The sequence below is a fragment of the Lithobates pipiens genome, unplaced genomic scaffold (genome assembly GCF_037356315.1).
Source record: "Lithobates pipiens isolate NorthernLeopardFrog02 unplaced genomic scaffold, aLitPip1_a1.2 Scaffold_11, whole genome shotgun sequence".
NCBI lineage: Eukaryota > Metazoa > Chordata > Amphibia > Anura > Ranidae > Lithobates > Lithobates pipiens.
The window spans coordinates 18,943,189-18,970,001 of NW_027507696.1; the positions used below are offsets into that span (position 1 = coordinate 18,943,189).

A 26,813-nucleotide genomic window follows, 5' to 3' on the forward strand; every position below is an offset into this window, starting at 1 on the left:
TTTTTCCACGTGATCGCCTGAGTACCTCATCCTGTGCCCACTGTTCCCTCTGTAAAGGGTTTGAGTTGGGGAAAGGGGATCTAGCAAGCTTCCTATCAATTTGGATGGAGGATGTGCTTAAAGCCGCTAATCTTCCTTACAAGCCCTGCAGGGCAGAGGAAGGTGCATCTTCAGTCACGTATTTAGGGGCTGAAGCGTGAGAAGCAGCTGCACCACCAATAGGTTCCAATGACTCACCCTGGCTTGCCATATCTGGTATCTCCAGAGAGGATGACAGTGTGGAGGCATGACTGGAGCTCCAAGCTCCTGAGGGTGGAATTTTTGGTACCTTTGTGGTAACTCTGGAAGCCATAGTGCCAAGCACAAAAGCAGAGGCACCCTAGTAAAACATACTACTTGCTGAGCAATAGTGTAGAAATAACAATGGCACCATAAAGATCAGCTTGATGCTGAGCAACAATGTATTTCCTGTACTGGAAATGCCTGTATACACCCCTTACGTGCCCCAGCGCTCCTGTGTGACAATCTTCACTTCAGCTGCTCTGATAAAGACCTTCTGTTATAAAAGCGTCTGCTTTTTATATAGAAACTTCAGGTGTGCGCTCCACTGAGTGCCACACATGGCGCCGCCTGCCTTAGGCCAAGCCCCCTTGAGTGACCCACCCACCTCCTTTCAAAATGAACCTTAGCACGCGGGCGGCATGCATGCAGGTCTAATACAAACCGAAGGAGAGGAGGCTGCAGCCACCATCTGGCGCTCTTGGCAGGTTTCCACATTTATACGTGTCAGTGCAACAAGGCTTTATATAAAACAAAGAAAAATGTAATTTGGTAATAAAGCAGCCGCCCGCACCCCTCTGGGGGGGGGGGGGGATTTTTCTTAGCAGTAGAGGCTTAATATCTGTTACAGCCAGAGCTATAGTACATATAAAAATGCTGTACCCCCAGCCCCTTAGTTTCCCCAGTTGGGGGGGAGAGGAACACTTTGTTCAATTACAAACCCCTTCTTGTCTACTGGGACACATACTGTTGTAGCTGGACACATGGCTCCTGAGAGCAACATACACATAATTTGGTATCATTACGCCCTCTAGTGGAGATTTAAAGGCATTACAATGTTTTTCATATGGAAGAAATAAGGCATAGGTAGACTTTTTACAATTCCTAAGCTTCTTCCCTTACCTTTTCTCACTGCAGGATACTGCTGAAAACAGACAGATCCAAACTTCACCCATCACGGCGGGCAGTTCCTAAACCTTCAAAGACTGGGTCCGTATAATAGGGGTTCCACTCCTTTGGACCTGTATAGCACCCCTCACAGGCAACTTTAGGTAATGTAGCATGACCAAAAAGAGTCCTGGTTCCAGTCCTCAAGAGAGGCTTACAGGCAAAACCTTGTTTTAGTATGTGAGGACCGGGTACCATCCTGTGGCTTGGATGGATCCGGTCTATGAAGGAATTTAAATCCAGCATAGATCCCTCCTGGAGCTCCTCAGAGCACATCTGCACTCGTGACCAACACCTTAGACACTGGCGAAAAAACTGAGGTACTCCTGGAAGGGGGGGGGGGTTATATAGGGGAGTGAACTTCCTGTATTGGGTATACCAGTGTCCATAACCCATTAAGTTATTACTTAGGCTCTGTGTCCCATGATGCACAATAAAGGGAATGAGTGCGCAAAGAGACTAAGGCAGCTAGGAAACATGAGGACCTACCCCTCTTACCAGGTAACAGGAATAATATAGGTTTCACCAGGCACTCGAGGCCCCCCCCCCCCCTCTCGAATAGAGAAGGTTGGGGGGGGCGCGCAAGCGTCACCCATCACGGCAGGCTGCTCAGTGACCAACCTGTACAGAGACTGCAAAGACATGACCATCACCTTGAAAAGTGCTACTAAACCCACAACAGTAAAATCAGTCTGTATATGCAGTAAAGAATGCTTTTTATACTCACTGTGGAACCTAAGGGGTTAATCTGCATGGTGTATAAAGGTGGTTTGATCCCATCCTCTCTGATCCACTCCTTCCACTGTCTCCAAAAAAATAACCTGATATTTTTACAGAGGCAGGGGACAGCTGCACATGCTCAGGTGTATATTGCTAGTTTTTCTTTCTTTGGGAGGTTGCAGATGATCAGCACAGGGCCAACCAACACTGTCCAAAGGATCAGGGGAGAATGAAACTGTTCCTACAAGCTTTACTAGGAACGGAAAAAAACAAGAAAAAAAAAACAAGTCTGCTATAGACTGATGAGAAGGCATTTAAGCAGTTTACATTTACTAAAATTGCATTTCCATGTTCTGTGGAAGACCAGATATAGTGACTGCAGGTTCTGGGTTTAGTAACATGAATATGTAAACCAAACTGAAGCCATCCCTAGCTGGGAGGGGTTGTGCCATGAGTGGATGTCAGGTTTTTTTGATAGGGGCTAATCACCTAAAGATGGCAGCATAACCTGATCATGATGGAGATGGATACCCTTTTTACTGGGTTGTATAATAAAATTTTTAAGTGATGGCCAATTATATAAGAGAAAATGGTAATTTGCCAAAGAGCCATCATTAAAAATGTGGGCAAATGTTTGCGGCACAGCAGATAAGTACCCCCTATGTGTGGTATACAACAGAGTTATCAATAGAATACTGATGTTTTGGTATAACCCCAGATTTACGTCATACTTACAATCACAAGTATGAGACCGAGGCTGGAGCTGGACAGGAAAAGGGCACTCTGTTCCATATTTTTTTGCCAATGCTCTCTGGCCCAACCCTTTGGTTAGGTGTAATACAGCTCAAACCAATTTTTAAAAGTAACTCTCCCTTTGGACCCTATCCATTACCTTTGATTGCCCTTCATAGGCACCCTTTAAAAGTAAAAAATGGCCATATATATTCTTACAGCCACTAGAAGACAAATACATTGGCAGACTAACAAACCTCTGTCTGGTAAACTCGAATCTTCTTGCAGACACAAAACATGAAATATATTACCAAAGATACATTGGAGCTGTTCAACAAAACTTAAACCCTATAAGACCTGTGCATATGGTACATCACCCTCCACCCAACATGACCTCTTACGGTTTTGTTTTATGATGTCACACAGGCTGAATACTATGGTTGTTCAGATAATACAGAAGAAAAGTAACTATTTTTAATTAAATATGGGCTTATCCTAGATTTGGTCTTTTGATTATTTACTCAACCTATGGTATGTTACTTAATGAACACATATGCTATCTAGATCTCTACTCCACAATAAGTGTGGACCCTACTTTTGTATTTTGGGCTACCTCACACCTACTGTAGGTTTTTAAGATTATGTACTTTATTCACACTGAAAATGATTGTTCATTTAGGTGAATGAGCCCATTGAGCACATTTGCTCTTTTCTTGTAGATTTCTTTTTTTTTGTTTATTTAAAAACATTGTCTGGTCATGAAGTAAACCCTTCCAGAGGTCAAAAGACAAACTTGTTTTTAGATACAGAAGTACAAATGCAGGAGTGTAAATGTCTTTGCAGGTGTGAACACACTAATGTGAGTTGCCGCCTGCAGCTTCCCGTTAGTTCTGTAGCTCAGAGACAGGCTTCATGCACACTGCTATTAAACTCAAGTTTTTTTGAGCTTGGGCTTTTATATTTTGAATGCCCTTAACCGCTTCAATACCAGACACTTTCGCCTTTTCCTGCCCAGGACAATTTTGAGCTTTCAGTGCTGCTGCATTTTGAATGACAATTTCGCAGTCATACAACACTGTACCCAAACTCCCCCCCCCCCCCCCCCCTCCACTCTCATAAGCAACATTAAAAGCCCCTATGCCCTCTGTATTAGAACAAGAAGTTCCTCTGTGTCCGTTATATCATAAATATGCTCATCCATACTATTAACAGAAGTCTTCCTGCAATCACGCGACTGCTCGGCTCTCAGTGCTCAGCCCCACCCACTTAAACTGTCAGCTAGGAAGATGACAGGAGAGAGGAGGCAACTGATCACAGGAAGACTTATCAGTACAGATAAGCATATTTATGATACAACAGACACAGGGGAATTTATTGTTATAATAGAGAGGGGATAGGAGCATTTTATAGAAGTGGCTTAACCACTTTAAACTCCCATCTAGGTTTTTATCAGAAGAGTTTGATAAACTCACCTAAACGGTTTTGAAAAAAAAAAATGCAGCTTAGGCGAGTTTATAACATGAATGATCTCCTATCAGGAGAAACAATGTTTACAAGAAACCAGTGGACATGAGGTCTTACAGTAAACATTTATAGACAATACAGGGAGAATATTTTTATGAATTGTCTTAAGTGGTTGAGTGGCATGGACTTCATTACAACTGCCTGCAGTTTACAGAACATCAAAAACAAAAAGGAATGCATTAAAGGAAATTGCCTGTGACAGTTTGACACATTTTCATTAAAGAGCAAGCAAAAATAAATGCAGACACAAAATACATGTTACCATTTTTTTTTATTTTTCTCCTTTCCCTGCCTGGCACTATAAAAAAAGTCTCAAAAGAAAAAATAAAAATAAAATAAGAAAAAACAAAAACAAAATAAAAACACAAATCAAAAAGGAACAGTCTAAAACACAAAAGATGCCCAGCTTGTGTCTTCCAGCACTATGCAGGAATCTGAGCTAGAATAAAACTAAAGAAAAGGCTGTTTTGTGAGGGGCAGTCGACTCTCTCCGGGAAACAAGCTTCTCCCATAGAAAGATACCTGCAAAGATAAAAACACGCAAAAAAAAAAGAAAAGAAAAGGAAACAGCAGGATGTTTAGCAGACATCACTTCCCTCCCACAGCTGAAAACACACTAGGCTGGGAACCATTCAGTATACACATTCTTTGATTAACAGGTATCCTGCACATAAACAGTCCACACACCCCCAGAATACCCCAGAACAAGTCAGACACTCACTAATTAGTACAACCTCTTACTCCCCCCAACATACAGTAACCATCAGGAGCCTGGCCTACCACACCCATCTTGAAACATTGAAGGATGAACATGGGGCATGTGAGCACAAGAGAAAAGAATGGTCCACATGGGACCCTGCTTTAATAAACTCTTAAAATTCATTTCCAGTCTTCTTTTTTTTTTTCTTTTTTTTTCTTTTTTTTGTGTTTTTGCCTCTCAGGTCTTCCTAACGTTATATGTTTAGTAAGGTGAATACCATGATGTCACGCGAGCCCGACCCCTGAAAAAGATAAGCCTAGTGTAAGCAGACAAAGTTTTGTGATAACGTCAAATATCCCAACACCCACCAACAGGAGCCCCCGCCCCATGCCTTCTGTGCCAATTACCCCCCAGACCTGTACACGCGTCCTCTGGGTCTTGAAGGATAGCCGCTGTAGAATCTGGAACGGGAACTGTACGAGGATGCTCTAGCTCTGTATCTTGCACGTGGAAAGCCTCTGTCTGTTGTGCTAATGCCAGGTCTGTTCGTCCTTTTGGGCACCACCTGTGAAAATACATTAAAGTGTGAAATGGCAATTTCGGTGGATACTGCTTTTTCATCTCTTGGATTTTAATGCTGAAATCTTGACTTGGCACATACTGAAACAGCTACAAGGTAGTTTTATGAAAAAGATTGGAGTTGGAACATTAAAAGGCTGGTGTAAAAGGCAGTAACTGACATCTCACCAATGAAGTCCAATACACAAATACAGAAGACTGCTCAACCTTGAAGTAAACTTTTGCGTCAACTAAAAATACTTTGGTACATTTTATAAAGTGAGGGGCCTGAATCAATCTCTTCATAGCAAAGCTCTCCAGTGCCCACTGTTCCAGAGCTGACCGTTGTCGAAGCAACTGTTGTAACTGCTTCCTCATCATGCTAATAAAAGGGCAAACACAATAAGCTGAATGTTCAAAATTCCCTGTAAAAAGTGAGTTGCCACTAAAAGGTGGAAAGCCCCTTACACTAAAGACATAGAAGAAATTACCTGAATATACACAAAGTAAACTCCTTCTGTAGCAAGACCAGAACTATGTGTTCCCAACACAACCTTTTGGTTGAAAGTGGCCCAAAACGGATATGGAAATCGCAGATTAAGAAAAAGCTGCGGGATACACAGCTAAACAATTTAAACTATATGGACTTATTACCATATGGCCAACCACCTGTTTCCTTGAACTGTCTTATGAATACCTAGACAATAACTTAAAGCGGGAGTCCACCGGGACTCCGCGTTTTTTTTTTTTTTTAAAAGCCAGCAGCTACAAATACTGCAGCTGCTGACTTTTAAAATAGTGACACTTACCTGTCCAGCGCGCCCGCGATGTCGGCACCCGAAGCCGATCTCTAGGTCGCCTGTCGGGTCCTGCCGCCGCCATCTTGGGTATGGGAATCAGGAAATGGAGCCTTTCGGCTTCATTTCCCGGTTCCCTACTGCGCATGCGCGAATCGCGCTGCGCAATAAGGACGCTCCCCGCTGCCTCTGGGATCTGTGTGTTTCCCAGCAGGCAGCGGGGCACTTGCGGAAAGGGGCGTAAATTACGCCCCTTTCCGCAGAGAGCTATCCCGGAAGTGGGTGCAGTTACCTGGATTATCCAGGTAACTGCACCCCCCTCCCCCCCGAAAGGTGCCGATTGTGGCACCGGAGGGGGGGAGGGTTCCGATGAGCGGAAGGTCCACTTTAGGGTGGACCTTCGCTTTAAGTATGGCTTGTTGCATTGAAAAACGGAGCAATAAAACGCCACTGATCGTTCACTTCTCTCTGTGACCATCAGTCAGCGGCTCTCTGCTCCTCCAGCACTCATTGGAGCACTGGGCTGTAGAGGGGGGGAGGGGCTGACAAGCCAGGTGAGGCTTCAGGGTGGATCCAGACCATAGGGTTGGGATCTTCTCCCAGCGGGGAACGGCTCTGATGTCAGCTGACAGGCTTCAGACCGCTGTCAACTGAAAACTGGACACAGCATTTTAATGAGCGAAATAAGTATTTGATCCCCCATCAGCAAGATTTCTGGCTCCCAGGTGTCTTCTATAGAGGTAACGAGCTGAGATTGGCACCACCCTCTTAAATGGAGTGCTCCTGATCTCAGCTTGTTACCCGCATAAAAGACACCTGTGCAAAGAAGCAATCAGATTCCAATCTCTCCACCATGGCCAAGACCAAAGAGCTTTCCAAAGATGTTAGGGAAAAGATTGTAGACCTACAAGACCATTGCCAAGCAGTTTGGTGAGAGGGTAACAATTGGTGTGATTATTTGCAAATGGAACAAAATAACAGTCAAGCTCCCTCGGTCTCTGGCTCCATGCAAGATCTCACCTTGTGGCGTTTTAATGATCATGAAAACAGTGCGGAATCAGCCCAGAATTACACAGGAGAATCTAGTCAATGATCTCAAGGCAGCTGGGACCAGTCACCAAGAAAACTATTGGTAAAACACTACGCTGTGAAGGACTGAAATCTTACGCAGGGGGACCTTGCAGGAGCTGCAGGAAGGCACATGTACAGGCCCATCTGACGTTTGCTAATGAACATCTGAATGATTCAGACAACTGGGTGAAGGTGCTGTGGTTAGATGGGGCCAAAATCAAGCTCTTTGGCATCAACTCAACTTGCCATGTTTGGAGGAGGAGGAGGAATGCTGCCTATGACCCCAAGAACACCACCCCCACCATCAAACATGGAGGTGGAAAGATGCTTTGGGGGTGTTTTTCAGTTAGGTGGACAGGACAACTTCACAGGATCAAAGGGACAACGAAGAGACCATGTACCGCCAACTCTTGGGCAAGAACCTCCTTGGTTGTGGATGGGTATTCCAGCATGACAATGGCCCAAAACACACAGCCAAGACAAAATAAGCGGCTCTAGAAGCAGCACATTAATGGTCCTTGAGTGGCCTAGTCAGTCTCCAGACCTTAATCCCATAGAAATGTGGAGGGAGCTGAAGGTTCGAGCTACCAATCAGCCTTGAAACCTTAAAAGCGGGAGTCCGCGTTTTTTTTTTTTTTTTAAAGCCAGCAGCTACAAATACTGCAGCAGCTGACTTTTAAAATAGTGACACTTACCTGTCCAGCGCGCCCACGATGTCGGCACCCGAAGCCAATCTCTCGATCGTCTCTCGGGTGCTGCCGCCTCCATCTTGGGTATGGGAAACAGGAAGTGGAGCCTTTCGGCTTCATTTCCCGGTTCCCTACTGCACATGTGCGAGTCGCGCTGCGCAATAAGGATGGACCCGCTGCCTCTGGGATCTGTGTTTCCCAGCAGGCAGCGGGGGACTATCGGAAAGGGGCGTAATCTACGCCCCTTTCCGCAGAGAGCTATCCCGGAAGTGGGTGCAGATACCTGTACTGTACAGGTACCTGCACCCCCCTCCCCCTGAAAGGTGCAAATTGTGGCGCCGGAGGGGGGGGGATGCCAATGAGCGGAAGGTCCACTTTAGGGTGGACCTCCGCTTTAATTGACTTGGACAAAATCCCTTTTGAGATGTGTGCAAACCTGGTCACCAACTACAAGAAACGTCTGACTTCTGTGATTACCAACAAGGGTTTTGCCAAATACCAAGTCATGTTTTGCAAAGGGGTTAAATACTTTCACTCATTAGCCACTTGCCGACCAGCTGCCGCAGTTATACTGCGGCAGGGCGACTAAATTGCATGAATCGCCATACTGTTACGGTGCTTTGTGAGAGATGCAGCAGGCTGGAGGAGTGAACACCCGCATCTGAGAAAATGTGCTTGGCCGGCTGCCAACAATGTCCACCGGCCACCTGCAATCGCTCCACAGAGGCAAAAACGGGGATCTGTCAATGAAAACAAAGCAGATCCCCGTTCTGTCAGTGGAGTACAGTGTGATCATCTGTTTCTAGCGATTTAGGTACAGTGATTGCTCTGTACTCCCAGTCAGTCCAGTCCACTCCAGTTTGAAAACACCTCCCTAGGACACTTAACCCTTTGATCGCCCCTGGTGTTAACCTCTTCCCTGCCAATGCCATTTATACAGTGATCAGTGCATTTTTTATAGCATTAACTGTATAAAGGTCTCTGGTCCCAAAAAAAGTGTCGTATCCGATCTATCGGCCTCAATGTCGCAGTCCCACTAAAAGTTGCTGATAACCGCCATTACTAAAAAACAAAAAAAAAAGCTCTAATATGCCATAATTCCCCCATAAGTTTTGCACAAACCAATCAATATATACGCTTATTGTGCGCCACTTCTAATTTTGACTGTCCTATCGTCCTGGACCACAAACCTGTGCTATGTTTTCTGCTGCACCATTGGCATGGTTATATCTGCTTAGTCCTCTCCATAAAATTATCAGAAATTTATGCTTAAAATAGAACTAAAGGCAACACTTTTTTTAATTTTGGATAGAATAAAGGAGGGTATAGCCCCTGTCAGTTTTTTTTTTTACCATCCTTGTCCCATTGCAGATATTTCCCTTCACTACCTGCTCCATAGCCAAAGAGGAAGCAAGAGGAAATCTATGCAAACTAAGGGAATCCATTGCTGCCTTGGACCCCCCGAACTAGTGTCCTCACTTGAAAAATTTGAGGGTGGGACTTAAACAGCAAGGGATGTGGCCTTGGCAGGAAGGAGCGGATCATATTTAACTTCCCATGTAAATGGGATCCTGCAAAGTTTGGCTTTGGATGTGCAGCCCCCCTGATATGTTTTTAGCGACTGGGCCCTTCTTGCGGAGTTAGATAAGGGCGAGGATCTAGCTGCCATCCGTACCGAATCAACCGATGCATCTGCGACACAAGCGATGCCCCGAAGGAGCAGGGGGAAAGGACAGAATTTGCTATTTTGGTGTTCCCTCAATGTGGGCCTGTATCAGAGTCAGCCAGAACACTACATTTCAGGCCACTACAGTTACACCCCCCCCCCCGAAGGTTTTCCACCTCTTCAAGAAACAGTTTGTACTGGGATGGCTGTCTGGAATTTCCTTCCAGAGCTCGTCCCTTTGACTCTTGGGAGCCAGAGGCTGCGCTGTCTGGCTCTTCCTCAGCCTCTTCTCTGGAGACTGCTGGAGGGCCTGCACTAGTGGATGGTAATCCTTGAGTTTTTGGTAACGCTACCTACTGTATTGGAAGATGAAAAGTCTGAGGCTGCAGAATGTGAAACCCCCCCGCAAGGAAAGTATTAAAGGATTCAAGCGTATTAGAAAGCTCCTTTACTGATGCCGCTAGCTCACTGCCCTGCTCAGTGGTATGTTCCTGCACTAGTTTGTACATTCTCTACATAGTGTTTTTTTCCCAGGAGTCCCCAAGTAACTTTACAGGAAGGGCGCTGCCTCTTTGAGCTAGCTATGAGGCGTTCTGGGTTTGTATGTTTTGTTCTGAAAGAAAGAATAAACCCCCACAGGCATTAAAGGATTACTAAACATCCCCTCTGCAGTTAGCTGCAGGTGTGCAGCCTCATGGGTCCCCATAAACTTTCCCTCTGGCACCGGAAGGATTAAACCCCTTAGGACCCCCTGTGGTTGAGGGGTCTGGCAAGGAGAGCTCCACCCTAGGTTCCCCTTAGCATGGCTGGAGCTGTCTGGTCCCTTCTGCCTCCGACACGTTGGTGCCGCCACCAGACCTTTGCTGTCTCCACAGCAATTGCAGCTCCTCTCCCGACGAAACCAGAAGCCACGGGTCAAAAGGAAGTGCTCATCCCTTCCGCCAGACCTGGCATCACCCAGCTCCTTGCAGTTCCAGAGACTGGCGTGGCTTCTCCACGCTGCAGTATGTCGAGTCCATTGTTGGGGGTCCCGAACCACTGTATGGGGTCTGAGCACTTTAGTGAAAAGGTGCCCCCCAGCCTACACCTGCCATCAGAGATGTAGGGGCAGTGATCTTCACCAGGTAACATCCCTGGTCACGTCCAAGGAGCCTCTGCCCCCTTTCAGGACACTGCCTGAGCCTCCCTGGCTCTCCTGGTTTGGTTCTAAGTGGCGTCTCCCCTCTGGAGGAAATAACTGGGGAGCCAACAGGGGAGGAGGAAATTTAAAGATGGCTGGCACTGCGGTGTTTCCTACAGAGGCGAGCAGCCAAAGTCTCAGATGGCTGTCCTGAAAGACGATTAGGGAAATTGTACCCTTTCACTGGCATCAATGGAAGGAATTATGCCCCATCAATGGTGTCAGTGGGAGGAATTGTGTCCTTTTGATGGTGTTGGAGGAAAAATGTCACGTTGGTGTCAGCGATAGGAATTATGACCCGTTGGTGTCAGTGGAATAGTATGCCAAGAGCCAGATAAAAGAAAGCAAAGGGCCGCATTTCGCCCCTGGGCTATAGTTTGGAGACAGCTGACCTAAACCATCCCATTGTAGCTCTAGCTTTTGTGTTTAGGGTCGTTGCCCTGCGGGAAGGTGAACCTCCACCCCAGTCTCAAGTCTTTTGCAGACTCCCAACAGGTTTTCTTCAAAGATTGTCCTGTATTTGGCCTCATCAACTCTGACCAGCTGCCATGTGCCTGCTGAAAAAAAGCATCCGCACAACACAATGCTGTCACTGCCAAGGTTTACCGTGGGGATGGTGTGTTCAGGGTTATGTGCAGTGTTAGTTTTCTGCCACACATAGCATTTTGCTTTTAGGCCAAAAAGTGCCATTTTGGCTTCATCTGACCAGAGCACCTTCTTCTACACATTTGCAATTTACGAGAAGCCATGTGGGGGACATAGCAAACGGGACTTATGGCTCTTTCAACAATGGCTTTCTTGCCACTCCTCCATAAAATCCAGATTTGTGGAGCGCACAATAGTTGTCCTGTGTGAACTGGCCCTCAATCCATTTTTAAATAAGCGCTGTGAAAATGTACTGAATGGACTGTAGGTGGTGCTATGCTGTTGTCCATCTGCTATGTGCATTGGGAAAACCACCCAGATCTAGCTTAGCCATGTAAACCCATGCATCAACCTAATCCAACGTGAAAAGTATATTTAACAACGTGGGGTTTACTTACTAAAACTGGAGAGTGCAAAATCTGGTGCACAGAAACAATTTGCTTCCAGGTTTACAGAGCTTAATTGAAGAAGTTGAAGTTAGACGCTGATTGGCTACCGTGGAAAGCTGCACCAGATTCTGAGGCGCCAAGTCACCATGGCAATAAGAAGTTTCGCACTGGCGCCTGGGGTAGGTACCACCAGAATCACCCCAATGTATTCCGGGCTCCGCTTGTTCATCTGCAGGCGCCGATGGGTAGAGGGGAGGCAGACACGTCAGCCCTTCTAGTTGTTGATCCAGAAGGGACATGTGAAGTCACTTACAGGCCAGCGAGGTGGGGGGAAAAAAAGGCAATGCAGACTGATGTGCATTACATTCACTGTAGCACAGGGGAGACATGCAGGGTCTTTTGGAGCCTGGATGTCTCATTAAAGAGAACCGGTTCCAGAGCCTGGCGTAGCTTCTCCACACTGCTAGTTAGACCAAAGTACATAAAATCACCCCCCCCCCCCCAGATTTGCACGTACAAATGTAAACCCACGCCTATGCCTGAAAATGCTGATTTCAAAACAGGTTACAAATCACTGTGCATGCCGGAATAAGAGTAATTCCAGCACCAGAACTCCTTCGTAGCACTAAACTGATGACCTATAGGGGGCTTTCAAGGTGTCGCCTATGGAAAATATAGGTTAATATGTTGGGTATTTACTTGATGCAACCCCAGCTTTTATATTTAACCCAAAAATTTGATAATTTGTGTTTTTCCAATTACCTTTGTGGTAATATATATTGTGTGACATAAAAACAGGGCGTTTATGTTATCTCCAGGCCTCAAATGATTTTAAATGTCTCTGTAAAAACAGCTCTGGCTTTGAAATGGTTAAATGATGTTACCTGTTCCACTCATAAGATTTGAATAAAGAAACTGGCTCTTAACTTTTTAGCTGGCTCTTAGATTCAACGCAAATTTGTCAAGCCCTGTCTTACATGGAGGGCCAACTCAAAATCTGACGATTAGCAGTTTCTGCCAAGTGACAACAATGCAAGCCATCAGAACAATCTCTTCATATCCTCACACCCCCCATTAGGCTTTGACACTAAGTCGGCTGCGTTAGCAGTAAAGCGCCACTTGGTTTAGTGGCGCTTTTCAGCTGCTAGCAGGGCGCTTTTAACCCCTGCTAGTGGCCGAAGGGTTAAAACCAACCGCATTGCGGCGCTTTGAAAGCGCTGCCCTTGCATTCCAATGGGCAGGGGTGGTTTATGAGCATGGTACACAGTGCTCCCAAACCGCCCCAAAAATACTGCTCGCCTGACTTTTTCCCCATCCCGCAAGCCCACTGCCCCAGTGTGAAAGCACCCAGGAATTCACGCTGGGGAGGTGGCTTTCAGGTTATATTTTTAGTGCTAAAGCACCTAAACCCGCCTTGAGTGTGAAATGTCTTATAGTTGACTTGGTGCTTCCCACTGAACTCACAAAGCTAGTTGACAATCAACGTTTACATATCTTCCCTTAGCTCTCACTGCTAGGAGGAAATACCTGTGTATACTACAAGTCATAGGACTGACTGGCCCAGCATGGTCATCTATATCTGAAGTACCAGGTAATTCCTTCAGCAATCAGCTCTGGAGTGGCAGGGGAGGTGAATGAAAAGCATACATTGGGGAAGGCTATTAAAACAAATCTGCTGCTTGGCTCTTATTGGGCAAAAATATGCAAACAAATGCCAAAAAACAAACACTTAAAAAAAATAAAAAGTTAGGTTTAGAATAGTCTGATTCTGAAAAAAGCAAGTGAGAATCAGCTCAATGTCAAAAACAGAATGAACACTGTCCAAGTTGAGGGCTGCCACTGATTTTATTAATGGGATCTGTACTGATATGGATTACTCATCATGGCAAAAAGCTGCAGCTACCAACATCTATACAACGTATATTCGCACCTAAAATAGCCACAAAATGTTACAGCCAATAGGTACTCACCGGCCACTTTATTAGGCACACCAGTTCAATTGCTTGCAAACAAATTGCTAATAAGCCAATTACATGGCAGCAACTCAATGCATTTAGACCTCTAGATGTGGTGAAGACAACGTGCTGAAGTTCAAACTGAGCATCAGAATGGGGAAGAAATTGGATTTAAGTGACTTTGAACGTGACATGGTTTTAGTGCCAGACAGGCTGGTCTGAGTATTTAAAAAACTGATCTACTTGGATTTTCACGCACACAACCATCTCTAGGATTTACAGAGAATGTTCAGAAAAAGAAAATATCCAGTGAGTTTCAGTTGTGTGGATGAAAATGCTTTGTTGGTGTCGAAATGGGCACTGTTTCAAGATGATAGAAAGGCAACAGTAACTCAAATAACCACTCATTACAACCAAGGTATGCAGAATACCATCTCTGAATGCACAACACCTTGAAGTAGATGGGCTACAGCAGCAGAAGACCACACCAGGTGTCACGCCTGTTAGCCAAGAACAGGAAACTGTCTACAATTCACACAGGCACACCAAAATTGGGCAATAGAAGATTGGAAAAACGTTGCATGGTCTGATGAGTCTCAATTTCAGCTGCGACATTCAGATGGTAGGGTCATAATTTGGCGTAAACATAAAAGCATGAATCCATTCTGCCTTGTGTCAACAGTTCAGGCTGGTGGTGGTGTAATGGTGTGGGGGATATTTTCTTGGCATACTTTGGGCCATCATTTAAACACCATAGCCTACCTGAGTATTGTTGCTGACCATATCCATCCCTTTATGTCTACAGTGTACCCATCTTCTGATGGCTACTTCCAGCAGGACAATGCACCATGTCACAAAGATCAAATCATCTCAAACTGGTTTCTTGAAGAAAATGTACTCCAATGGCCTCCAGTCACCAGATCTCAATGCAATAGAGCACCTTTGGGATGTTGTGGTTTGGGAGATTCTCATCATGGATGTGCAGCCAACAAAATCTGAAGCAATTGTGTGATGCTACGATGTCAATATGGACCAAAATCTGAGGAATGTTTCCAAAAGAGGGTCCAACCGGTACTAGCAAGGTGTACCTAAGTGGCTGGTGAGCGTATATAGTAGATATCACTATTAAAAACCCACAATTTTTAAAAGCAAATGATAGGATGTGGGTCATTCGCCATGTTCGTATTCTAGTAGAATAGCAGAAAGCCCATCATGAGCTGTGTGTGTAGCAAAAACTGCCACTCATTCTTAAAGTCAAGCAAGGCGCCTTACCTTTATCTGTCGGCCTCTGAACAGAGACTCATCAAGGGCCATTGATGTCCGGACAGATTCTTTATCAGAAAATTCAATGTAGGCAAACCTGCAGAAACAGAACATGGTGAAATAAAGGCCTGACTTGATTTCCTCTTACTCCATGCCACAAATATGCAGAGAATGTATGCAACAGCTATAACAAAGAAATCCAAATGATACCTGACCTACTAAATGCAAAATCAATGTACAAACACAGCAACAGACAGAAGTTTTGAAGTCACGTTATGTACAAGACCTATAAACCTTGCCAAGGATATGCCGCACCACCTCTGAGCCATTAAACACAGTTGGCTGAAATGCAGAGACTTAAATATTGATCAAATAGAGAACTCTGCTGAGGCAAACAGTCTGAAACTTTAAGAGGTTTACAGCAAAACCACTTTCTCTGCAAGTACACCTATTGTTTTTGCTGCCAGACTGAGTAAGCGAAGTGTAGGGCAAGTTTAACCCATTCCAGCGATGACTGGGCAACACGCTGCGTGGATACTGATATTTTGCAAGGTACTTTCAAAATCCCAACCTCAAATGGCTTGAAATTAAACCTTTCAAAACTATTCACACAGTAGCATAAATAGTATTTTTAATTTGCTTGTAAAATCAGTTTTCTGGAGTACATGAAAGAACACAGGCTTCTTTAATTCATTACGACTGGGTTATATACAGCTACCTTCAGATTGTATTCACTGCATTGGGGGGGGGGGGGGGGGGAATCCCGCCTCACAGGACAATCAAATCCTGTAACGAGGGAGCAGGGATGGGGCCGAGCCACGCTGTGTGAGTCTATGGACACATAGTAGGGCTTGTGAGCTCGCCTGCACATCGTGTACCCATACGAAGCCGCTTCCTATGTGGGCATATGCAGGTGGCAGCCAGGAGACTGCAGAAGAGGTTGAAAGCCACTCTGTGCGATACCTTTGCACAGAGCAGGTAATTATAACGTGTTTATTTTTGTAAAAAACTGACTAGGGATGTGTAATGTGCATAGAGCGGTGCACATGACCTTAACTTGCACTCATTTCAAACAACTGGAAGTGAGGGAAAAGGTTAGATTAAAAACAGGGGGGGATAGCCAGAAGAATGAATGAGGAGAGAGATGTGAACAAAGCCTTACTAGAGAATGGAATCAAAAGATCTCAAACAGAACTGCCATTGTGGAGATTTGTACCTTCATGGAACTGTACTACAGACCAGCTGTTGGTCAAAGCCAAACTTGAGTAAGGACAGCATACATTCCACAGTGTACCCAGCAAAAGGTTTACCAGGTGCAGTGGTAGACTTCACAAGTCAGCAGCTTCTCTATCCTTCAAGAGGCCTATCTAATCTGAAAAGACCACCTCTCAGGGCTGTGGCTTCAACAACCATACTATTAAAGCCAGCGACCAATAAGAAGGATGAATACTGGGCCTTGGGACAAGATGCGAGAATGACCTGAAAGCCCAGAGTTTACCAGGAGCTGGAATATGTTGGAATTCCATGCTCCAATGGGCCAATTTGGTGTAATGACAACCACCAGGATGCCCTTCTTGATCTTGCAAAAATGCCATTTGTATACATATATAAACAATTACCTCAATTCCTCCACAGCAGCGAAATTGGCCTACAGGCTGCCATAAGACAGGAATTAATTTTCCTTCTAGACCTAAAAACCACAATCAGCAATATGCCATGCAGGGTGCACTCTTTAGACTTATGTCTTCTGTGCACACCAGAAAATGGACCTGAACTTGGTAGGGGCTGGATCATCAATGATTCACACGTGCAAGATAAACAAGAGGGTGCAACATGGTAACCAGCTAGATTGATGGCCATGTAATCCACCACATCAGATGCCATCTTCAAAACATCTGTAGTACCATGAAACTGCTCATTTCCACACAAAGCACTTACCCCTTAGGGTGACCTGTGAACTTGTCACAAAGAATGGTTACCCTGTTCACAGATCCACAACCATGGAAATGGGCCTCTAATTCTTCTGCTGTTGCTCCATAATCAACCTGCACATAAAAGATTAAAATATTAAAGTGGAACTTTACCCATAACAATAAAATAATGCTCTTTAGCAAGGAACAGATTCCATATTATTAGATATATGCTACCGACAGTTTATGCTGTAAATTGCCTCCAGCATTGTTCCTGTGTCTTCTTGCTGAACCCCAGAGCCCCGGAACAGCAGTAAATCATAAAGCAGAATTAAGCCCATTGATTTAACATGCTTACAATTACAACGGTCACATTTGATTGCATCTTCAACCAAACTGTCAAACCATCAAATGGCTGGTATCATTACATGTGCAGTACTATGGCAGGTGCAGATCAAACAGAAGCAGCTTCCTTGGTTATAAAGAATAGGAGGGTTTAATTCCACTTTATGGCTGTCCGCAGATAAGGTTCTAAAAAATTCAGCAGTGCCTACAAATGGAGAGCAATCGAGCATGTGCAGAGTATTGCTGGATTTTAAACAGTAGAGACACATTTTTAATGTTTTACATAGCTAAACCTGCAAAAGGGACCAACCTGAAATGATCTAGCAGGCCTAAAGTGGTTGTAAACCCTCACATAAACATTTACAAAGTAATTGCACAGTTGAAAAAGGAGTGATTGAATATTGATAAAACAGCAGCTGGCAATCACATTTTTGTAAAGTAATAGAAAATAAAGATTGCCCCACTAACAAGATGACCATTGACCAAAACGAAATGTAATATAACAGTGATCAGTCCATATAGAAAAAAAATAAAAAGTGAAATGTCCTTTGCATTCATGTCTCAAAGGTGTTGGATGACTAACCATCGGGAGTGCACCTTCCACCGTGATAGGAAAAAAGGTTGTGCCCTTACAGATAGCTATATTCCACATTATAGGAGCCTAGTAAAGCGGGGGGTACATACAGCACCATAGGGTCCATCCTCTGGATGTAGACAAGATGATATGGATATCGACTCCACTGGTTGCTCTGTTCTGCATCTCACCAAGTGAGGTTGTTATGCTAGGTCTGGGAATTCCTCACTGCAAAAAATGGGTCCTAGGTTTTCATACTGGAAACATTGGTGTGACCTTCAGCATGTTACAAACGTCCATAACACAACCTCTGTACACAAGGCATCTCCTGTACCCTGTGCACAGCTCTGAGAGACCTGGTGTCTGTAGAAACATGAGCTCCCAATCCTATGAATAGGATCAATTTATCTTGTCTACATCCAGAGTACAGACCCTATGTGCTCTATGCTCCCCTGCTTTACTAGGCTCCTATACGGTGGAATCTAGCCATCTGGTAAGGGCACAACCTTTTTTTTATCACGGTGGAAGGTGCACTCCGGGTGTTTAGTCATCCAAACCCTCACATATACCCAGTGAAGGGACTAGCCTCACATAAAACAAATACTCCTGCATAGGTTTTACGTGTTTATCTATAGCCCAGTTCCCTACACCGATTCAAAAGGGCAGGATCATGTTAAAATCCTTCATCTGTCAGTTTATATCCGTTTTTAATCTGATTTTTTTTTTTTAAAGAAAAAAGCTTTTAAAAAAAACAAAATGTTGACAAAAAAAAATAAAAATGTAAACTGATGTAAATTGATGATCCATTTACACCTGTTTTTCCATAGCGATGCATTGATGTCTGTTTTTCCATCCATCAATGGATGGATGAAAAATGGACAAATGGCATGTGTGAAAGGGGGTTTAAAGCTAAAGTTTTATTTATAATCGTAATTATTGATTAATAATCTTTGCACTTTTTCCCAGTCAAAATTCCTCAAATACAGTAAGAATAATGGATTGTGAAGTAAAGACTTTACTGAACATAATGCAAAAAAAAAAAAAAAAAAAATCAAGGGGAATAAATCTATTTTCAACTTAAATAAAGCAAACTATACGTGATGAAATGTAATTCGTGATCTATTGCCTTTAACATTAAAGCTTACATTTCCAACATATATCGATCGAGCATCAGCTTCCATTTTCTCCTCTATAGACATAATAACAGGACCAGCTGCAAAATAAATACCAACATTTTTTTTAGCTTTTTACATTTGCTTACAATAAAAAAAAACTTAAAATTGCGCAATTCATTTACAATATTGAGTGAATTTTTTTTCTCAGACACCTCAACCTTTAACTACTATATGCCATCCTGTCATTACAGGGAGCAAGTGGTACTCAAAGTGGTTCTAAAGGTTCAAGGCTTTTTACCTTCATGCATAAAGGTAAAAAACTCTTCTCCAGAGCAGCCCCCTAATGCATTATTTGAGCCCGATATCTTCCTCTAGCGCTGTCCATGAGAGCCTCAGCTCTCTGGGGACTCTTCCCCCTAACTGGCCCCCACTGCTGTCAATCACAGCCAGTGATCCAATGAAGGGAGAGAGGGGCAAGGCTGAGCCACAGTTGTGTGAATGGACACGCAGAGCAGTGACTTGGAGCAAGCTTGCTTTCTCCGGGGCCCACGGCAGGAGGGAGGGGCCAGGAGCACCAACAGGGGATTTGGGAAGAGAAGGAGTGGGGCTGGAAACCACTGCACAGAGTAGGCAATTATAACGTTATTTTAATATAAAAAAAAAATCCAAAGCTTTAATCTGTTTAAAACTGCAAAGCACGATCAAATCCATGGTCGAAACCAACCTTCCTCAACCAGGGTTCCATGTTACCTTAAGGTTCTCGACAGCTTGCCAGAGGTTCCTTGAGAAATGGGCGATTCATGCCTCTTGGAAAAGCAACCACTGACACAAAGTTTTGTAGGCATTGGTAAGGGGGGGTTATTCCCAATGACTACAAATTTAAGGCGCATGCTTTCCAGTGACCATCATGCTAATGTACGGTGTAGACGTTATTTCAAGGGTTCCTTCATCTTAAACAGGTTTCCAAAGGCTGATCTAAACCTTCCAGTGTTGTTAAAGATAAAAAGGCAAACCAACTACTTTTCTACAACCTTGTTTGGCATTAAAATGTTTCAGTAAAAACTTACTAAAATAGCCCACAATTGCACTTTTCTATAGAGAAAGGGTCCTACTTTTTTTTACCACACGTTCCACCCAGCATTCATAGTAGAGCCAGAAAAGTAATTGTAAAATTACCAGCTTGTATAAGAACAGAGAAAAAATGGTTGGTGCTTTTATGGGGGTGGGGGGGCTTTTTAAAGGTTTCAAGCGTACCCATATATAGACCATTCACGCTGCACTGAGTTAAAATGCATGAATGTTTATGCATTGCGTTAGCTTAAAGTGAAAAGTCTGTAAATCACCTCAACACTTGGAAAATCCATGCAGGCTGAAATTCATTCAAAATGACCCACACCTTAGGGCAACAAAGCATGTTATCGCATCACAGGTGGTCTGAATGGGCACTAAATGCACTCATTAAAAAATCCATATTAGTTGCAGAGCACTGTGGAACACGCTTCTCGTCAAAAAGAAATGGGTAATAATTGCGACTAGCAAATGACCAATAGAAGGCCTTTAAAGGTAGTGTTTAGATTCTTACCGTTACCGGGTGGAGGGCTCATGTTCATTTGTTTTTCTACCTCATTCTGCATCTCCTTTAATTTCTCTGCTTCCTCTTCCATTTCCCGAACACGAGCTTTAATTGCCTCAAGCTCCTGCATGACATATTAAGCAATAATAGTAATTGGATCACAATCATGTCACAACCAAAGCATGCATGTCACTGCTTATAGTGCCAATAATGCTAGTTTCTCACAAAAGTCACTTCTGATCTTCATGGATACAAAGTAAACAGATACAGCTATGACAAACACACCTGCTATCAAAGACGAATACTGGTTTGGTAACTAAGCATAGTCAATGTCAGAGGGCCTTGTTATAGTTCTTCAGGTTCATACATTCTAGTGTACTGAGGTGATGCATACACTGCAATGAGAGTTATTGCATTATTTATGCATGTGGCTTCCTGCTGTACTGCAGCCATTTTGAATAGCCCCACCACATGAAAAAAACCTCACTCGTGCACCCATTTTTTCACCACAGATCACCCTGTGCATTACCATTCAACAAGAACAGCACGGCACAACACACTGCAATGCTAAAGTGCAGTGAATGGACCCTTAATATTGGTACTACATCGTTTAAAAAGATACAGGTTCTGAAGTTGGCATTATTGAGCATTGCTTCAATGTTGTTGGAAGCTGCTGACCTGAAGACAAGTGAAGGTTTTAAATTATGGTTGACATCACTGACTGAAAGCTGGTTACACTACCATGTAATGAAATTAAGGTGAATGGTTTACAATGTTGGCAATAGCAGCACCCATATTGGAGCCTCACCTATTAACATTAATCTGCAGATTGCCTATTCACAGCCAGAGCACACATTCACTTTCAGCTTCTCTTTTAGAAGTATTGCTGGAGCAAGCAAACATAGGGTGCATCTGGTGGAGGTGGTTGCCAACAGATGGGTCAGCAGAGAGGTAGCCCTAGGGCTACCAGTAATCCACAAAAGTAACAAACCTTTCATCAGATGTGTGTTTACTGAAGTCAGTTTAAGCTTAAAAAATAAAGAATCCGAGCCTAGGTCCACATTTGTAACCACACGTGAATCGCACTGCAATTTGAGCCCAATTTTGCATGGGTGTTTATGCTGCCTAACCTGTGTAAAAAAAAAAGAACCCATTTTCAGCTTGCTCTACTAGCCAGTGGCTGCTGCGGGGGGTGGCGGGGGGGTGGGGGGGAGTACACATCACAACCAGATTCCGAAAACATCCGAAGATGAACGGCGCCTGCGCCGTGAGTCCAGGTTCAAGCCCCACCATCCAAGTGGACAGAGAGTGTTTGAATAAAAAAAAAAAAAAAAAAAAAAAAAAGTGAAGCGAGGCCGTGCCCAAAACGTGTTGAGCAAAGCAAGCCCACAAGGGGCCATCCACTTGGATGCTGGGTCTTGCACCTCGACTCACGACACAGCTCATCTTCAGATTTTCGGAATCTCCTTGTGCTCCGTACTGCGCAAGCGCTGCGCAGTACACAGCGGACGCTATTGGATAGGTGGACATTTCTGGATAGACTCCCGGCACCCGCAGATAGGCTTGTGGTGTGACTAACAGCACAAGCGGCGCACCTGCTACCTGAAAGTGCCGGATCACATACTAGGTACGTGATCCGGCACAGAAGAGCCACTTTGTCACCATATAACAGCATTATGCGGTCAGCAAGTGGTCAAGCATTGTAAAAAAAAGTAGGAGCCAATTGGTCGCCATGCACAGTTGCCTCAGATTGTCTGCTTTATTCTCTGGCCTAGTTTTGATGAAACTGCACCAAAGATACGGTACGCAGGATATTTTTTTTACTCAAAAAAAAAAAAAAACAGGCGAAAATTAGGCACTGATGCCACATAGGCTTTTCATTTTTTGTATCCAATTTGAGAGTCAAAACAATCGGCAAGCAACTTAATAGTCATAACAGCACATCAGATTGATTCAGACTCCATTTCCTAACAGATTTGATTAATCCGAGTTGACTGGCCAGGGAGGATCATTTTGCATTGTCAACACAATTTGGTGGGAATTTACCAAGTGCAAATTCACATTGGTCCTTAGTCAAATCGTTATTGGCGCTACAGACTTTTTGCGCTGCTTGGCTGGGGTGCAGTGTGGTGCACGATTTAGCGCACACTGTCCCTTTATTGTTTTGTACAAGCTTTATTTTAAATGTACATTTATTCTACGGCAATAACAGGCAGCACAATGCGCTATGCTGCCTGTCACAGTGTGATTCAGGCCAGGTGTGCTGTGAAAATGCAGCATGTCTGCGATAAAATGCAGTGCTAGGCTGTGTCGCAGTGTGAATGGGACACAAACGTCTATCTCAAATATACAGCGAATTGGCCCTAAGGCAGGGCTTGAAAAATTAGCTTTGAATCTAGGAGCCAGCTTTGTTTTGTTTTTTTTAACCAAAGCTTACAGGTGGAATGTGCAACATGTTCCCAAAGGTAAACTTATCCTTTAACCCCTTTGCTGCCAGAGCTGTCTGTGGTTTTTGCACACATTTAAAAAATCATTTGAGGCCTGAAGATTACATAAAACCCCCAAACAGATTTTCTGAAAGCAGACCCTAGAGAATAAAAACAGTGATAGTTTCAATTTATAAGATATGATATCACGGCAAAAGCTAATTTTAGGGGGCACAAAAAAAAATACAAATTTTTTTATAAAATATAAAAGACGAGGTTGCCCAGAGAAAATAGATACAAAACATGAAAAACCTTAAAATTTGCGTGTGCCTATGAAATGACTGCATAGTTTAGTACCTTATATTTTCCACAGGCGACACTTTAAAGTGGCTGTAAACCCTTACAACACACTTTGACCTACAGGTAAGCCTAAATTAAGTCTTACCTGTAGGTCCAAGAAATATCTCCTAAACCTATACGGTTTAGGAGATATTTGCCGAAAGACAGGTGCCGTAGACAGTGGCGTGCAGGCGCATTGAGCGCGCCGCCGTGAACAGCAATATGCCATGCATGTCGGCTCCCGTGTGACGTCATTGCGGCTTCGCCGAATGACAGCGGCGAGACCCACCGAGAAGATGGATGCGCCGGACTAGAGGACAGCGGTGACTTCGCTGGCTCCTGTGTCAGGTAAGTGACACAATGGACTATGCGATGCATAGTAGTCCATTATGTTTTACCTTTGCAGGGAATCAAAGAGGAAGTAAACCCATCAGGGTTTACTTCCTCTAAAAGCCCCCTATAGGTCATCAGTTTAGCATTACGATGAGGTCTAGTGCTAGAAATATTGCTCTCATTCCAGCGTGCGCCTCGATATGTAACTTGTATTGCAATCAAGGTTCAGACGTAAGCGCCCCAATGTATGCATTTACAAGTTTGTATATGGGGGGCATCAATTTTTGGGGGTATTTTATGTGCTTGGGTGTCATTTTTATCTTTTACGCTTATAAAAAAATTTTTTTTAAATCACATAGGGCAGTGGTCATGAACCCTGTCCTCAGAACCCACTAACAGGCCAGGTTTGCAAGATAACTGAAATACATCACGGGTGATATGATTTTCTGCTCAGTGATTGCAGTATTCTAGTCTGCATCTCCCCAAGGTAAAACATAAAACCTGGCCTGTTAGTGGGCTCTGAGGACAGGGTTGATGACCACTGACAATAGGGGATAAAGTCCCATATGATGATTTTCTGGCGACAGGCTCTCTTTACTAAGATATCCAGGGTTTAAGACCCTGAATGTAATGCAAATCGCATTCTTTCTCAGCCTTGATGGCTGGGGAAATGGTCAATGGGGACCATTACAGATTTCACCTTTACAAAAACACTTACCCTTACCCAAATGGAATTTTAACTATAGATGGATTTTTCCAACTGGTAATGACCGATGGGAAAAGAAAATAATCATTGAAGGCCATTTACAAATAGAGGCAGTTCTGCTTTAGGCCCCATTCACACCTGAGCATAGCGTTTTCAGGTAGAAAATAATGCGATTTTGCTGCGTTTTTAACCACGGTTTTCTGCAGGGCAAAAGGTCACCAATGTAAAAAGAAATGCCCAAATCTGCCCGATTCGAGTGACAAAAAAAGGGTGCAGCACTTGTTTGAGCTTCATGCGTTCGGCTTCAGGTGATGTGAACCATCTCCATTGAGAATAGATTTTTTTTCCTCCAGCATTTTGTAGCTTCAGGCTTCAAGCTACAAAATGCTCACGTGTGAATGGGGCCTTAGTGTCACCTATGGATAATTTAAAGCGGATCTTTAAAGCATCTGAGCACCAACAACACTTAATATATTTTTACTATTCAAAGCAAACGCCCCCAATCAACCTATGTCTCCCTGCTTGCTTTAGTTGAGAAAGCAGTTTGGGAAAAATAAATAAATAATAATTTCTAGCCATCTTGAGTAAGGGCAAATGATTAATGTAGAATTGACTTCCTACCCTTATCTCAAGCAGGCACGCAAAAGTGTGCCTAGCTAATCCCTACTCCTGAGATGTAGGACAATTGCCTAGGCAGGAAACCAGGAAGTAACTGAAGAAATGAAAAAAAAAAAGTACAACACAAGTAAATATATTCTACTTTCCTATTTAGTAATGCTAGCAGCATGAGGATTAAAAATAGTCAATGTTTGAGAGAGTAAAATTCTGCTTTAAAAGCCTTTACTGGTTACCAGTTTGGAGTTAAATAGGTCTGGTGCTAGAATTATTGCTCTCTGACGTTCATGGTGATGGGAGAGTGAAGTTCCACTTTAAGGCACCATAGTGTGTCGCCATTCCATGGACATGCAATTTTAAAACGTAACATTTTTGGCATCAATCTTTATGGGCCCAAGTTCCCCAAATACGATCAGACGGGCCCCAATTCCCTCATTTATGATCAGACGGGCCCCAATTCCCTCATTTATGATCAGACGGGCCCCAATTCCCTCATTTATGATCAGACGGGCCCCAATTCCCTCATTTATGATCAGACGGGCCCCAATTCCCTCATTTATGATCAGACGGGCCCCAATTCCCTCATTTATGATCAGACGGGCCCCAATTCCCTCATTTATGATCAGACGGGCCCCAATTCCCTCATTTATGATCAGACGGGCCCCAATTCCCTCATTTATGATCAGACGTGCCCCAATTCCCTCATTTATGATCAGACGGGCCCCAATTCCTTCATTTATGATCAGACGGGCCCCAATTCCCTCATTTATGATCAGACGGGCCCCAATTCCCTCATTTATGATCAGACGGGCCCCAATTCCCTCATTTATGATCAGACGGGCCCCAATTCCCCCGTAGCTATTCCGTGAGACCTCCTATATGCACCATGCGGTGCTGGGCCTCATAAGACAGTCTACAATGCACCGTACTGATAGATGGAGGTGATGAGGCCTAGCTGTGTCCAGGATCGATCATAAAGGAAGTAGCCCGCTGCAATCCTCCATGTCATGGCTTCCCCAGAGCCTCCTCCTCCCTCCCTGCCCCCTCACATCCTGCCCCCACCACTCAGCTCTCACCGGGTCCTCGATGGCGGGATCTCCGCTCAGTTCCCCGGGCTCTTCTTCGTCCACGTCTTCTTCCTCCAGCTCCTCCAGACCCCCGGCTCCTCCGCTCCCAGTGCTCCCTCGTCCTCCGGATCGCCTTCCTGTGGTCACTCTCCCCCCTATTCTCCGACTTCTTCTTCCCGGGCCCAGTAACTCCAGATCGAGTTCCAGCCCTCCGCGGCCCATAGGGTCGTCCTCCCCGGGATCCTGGCCTGCACCCGCCGAGCCGGGTCCGCCACGAAGCCCGTTCTCGTAGTCTGCCCCACGTAGTGCCGCTGCCGAGGACACCGCCGCCATCTTGAGAAGAGATAGGCGCCAGCAGCCGCAGAGCTAACCCTTGTAACCGAGCTACAGCTGGGATTGGCGCTCGCTGCGATCAATCCCCCAATCCCTAGCTGCCGATTGGTTCATACGTGGTTTATTGTTTCCTCAGGCGCCACTAAGAAAACCCGCCCATCCGGTTTGGAAGGATTGGCTGTTTGATGGACATGCGCAGTAGTCGCACAACCGCCTACTGTGTGTGGGATGGAGATTGGAGAATGGACATACCCTTGGGAAGGGTGGGGGTTTCATGGTGAAAACCAGGAACAGAGAAACCTCCATTGCTGATTTTTTTTAAAAGATTGAGCACCAATATTTAACATGGCAGCTGTATTTT

At 44.4% G+C, this 26,813-nt stretch overlaps 1 protein-coding gene across 2 annotated transcripts; it reads right to left on the reverse strand.

The window, feature by feature from the left end:
- Nucleotides 1–4,455: 4,455 nt before the first annotated feature.
- On the reverse strand, nucleotides 4,456–26,486 carry PABPN1 (poly(A) binding protein nuclear 1). Of its 2 annotated transcripts, none has more exons than XM_077469326.1 (7): nucleotides 26,129–26,486; nucleotides 20,643–20,757; nucleotides 19,091–19,158; nucleotides 17,055–17,161; nucleotides 15,126–15,213; nucleotides 5,311–5,468; nucleotides 4,456–5,204 (listed from the first exon to the last, which is right to left on the reverse strand). In XM_077469326.1, exons 1-7 carry the CDS (start codon nucleotides 26,450–26,452, stop codon nucleotides 5,165–5,167), a joined length of 900 nt encoding a protein of 299 aa, XP_077325452.1. In that variant the 5' UTR covers nucleotides 26,453–26,486; the 3' UTR covers nucleotides 4,456–5,164. The 2 variants fall into 2 exon arrangements, with proteins under 2 accessions (XP_077325452.1, XP_077325462.1); XM_077469336.1 differs by having other exon boundaries at nucleotides 5,320–5,468; nucleotides 26,129–26,485.
- Nucleotides 26,487–26,813: the final 327 nt, after the last annotated feature.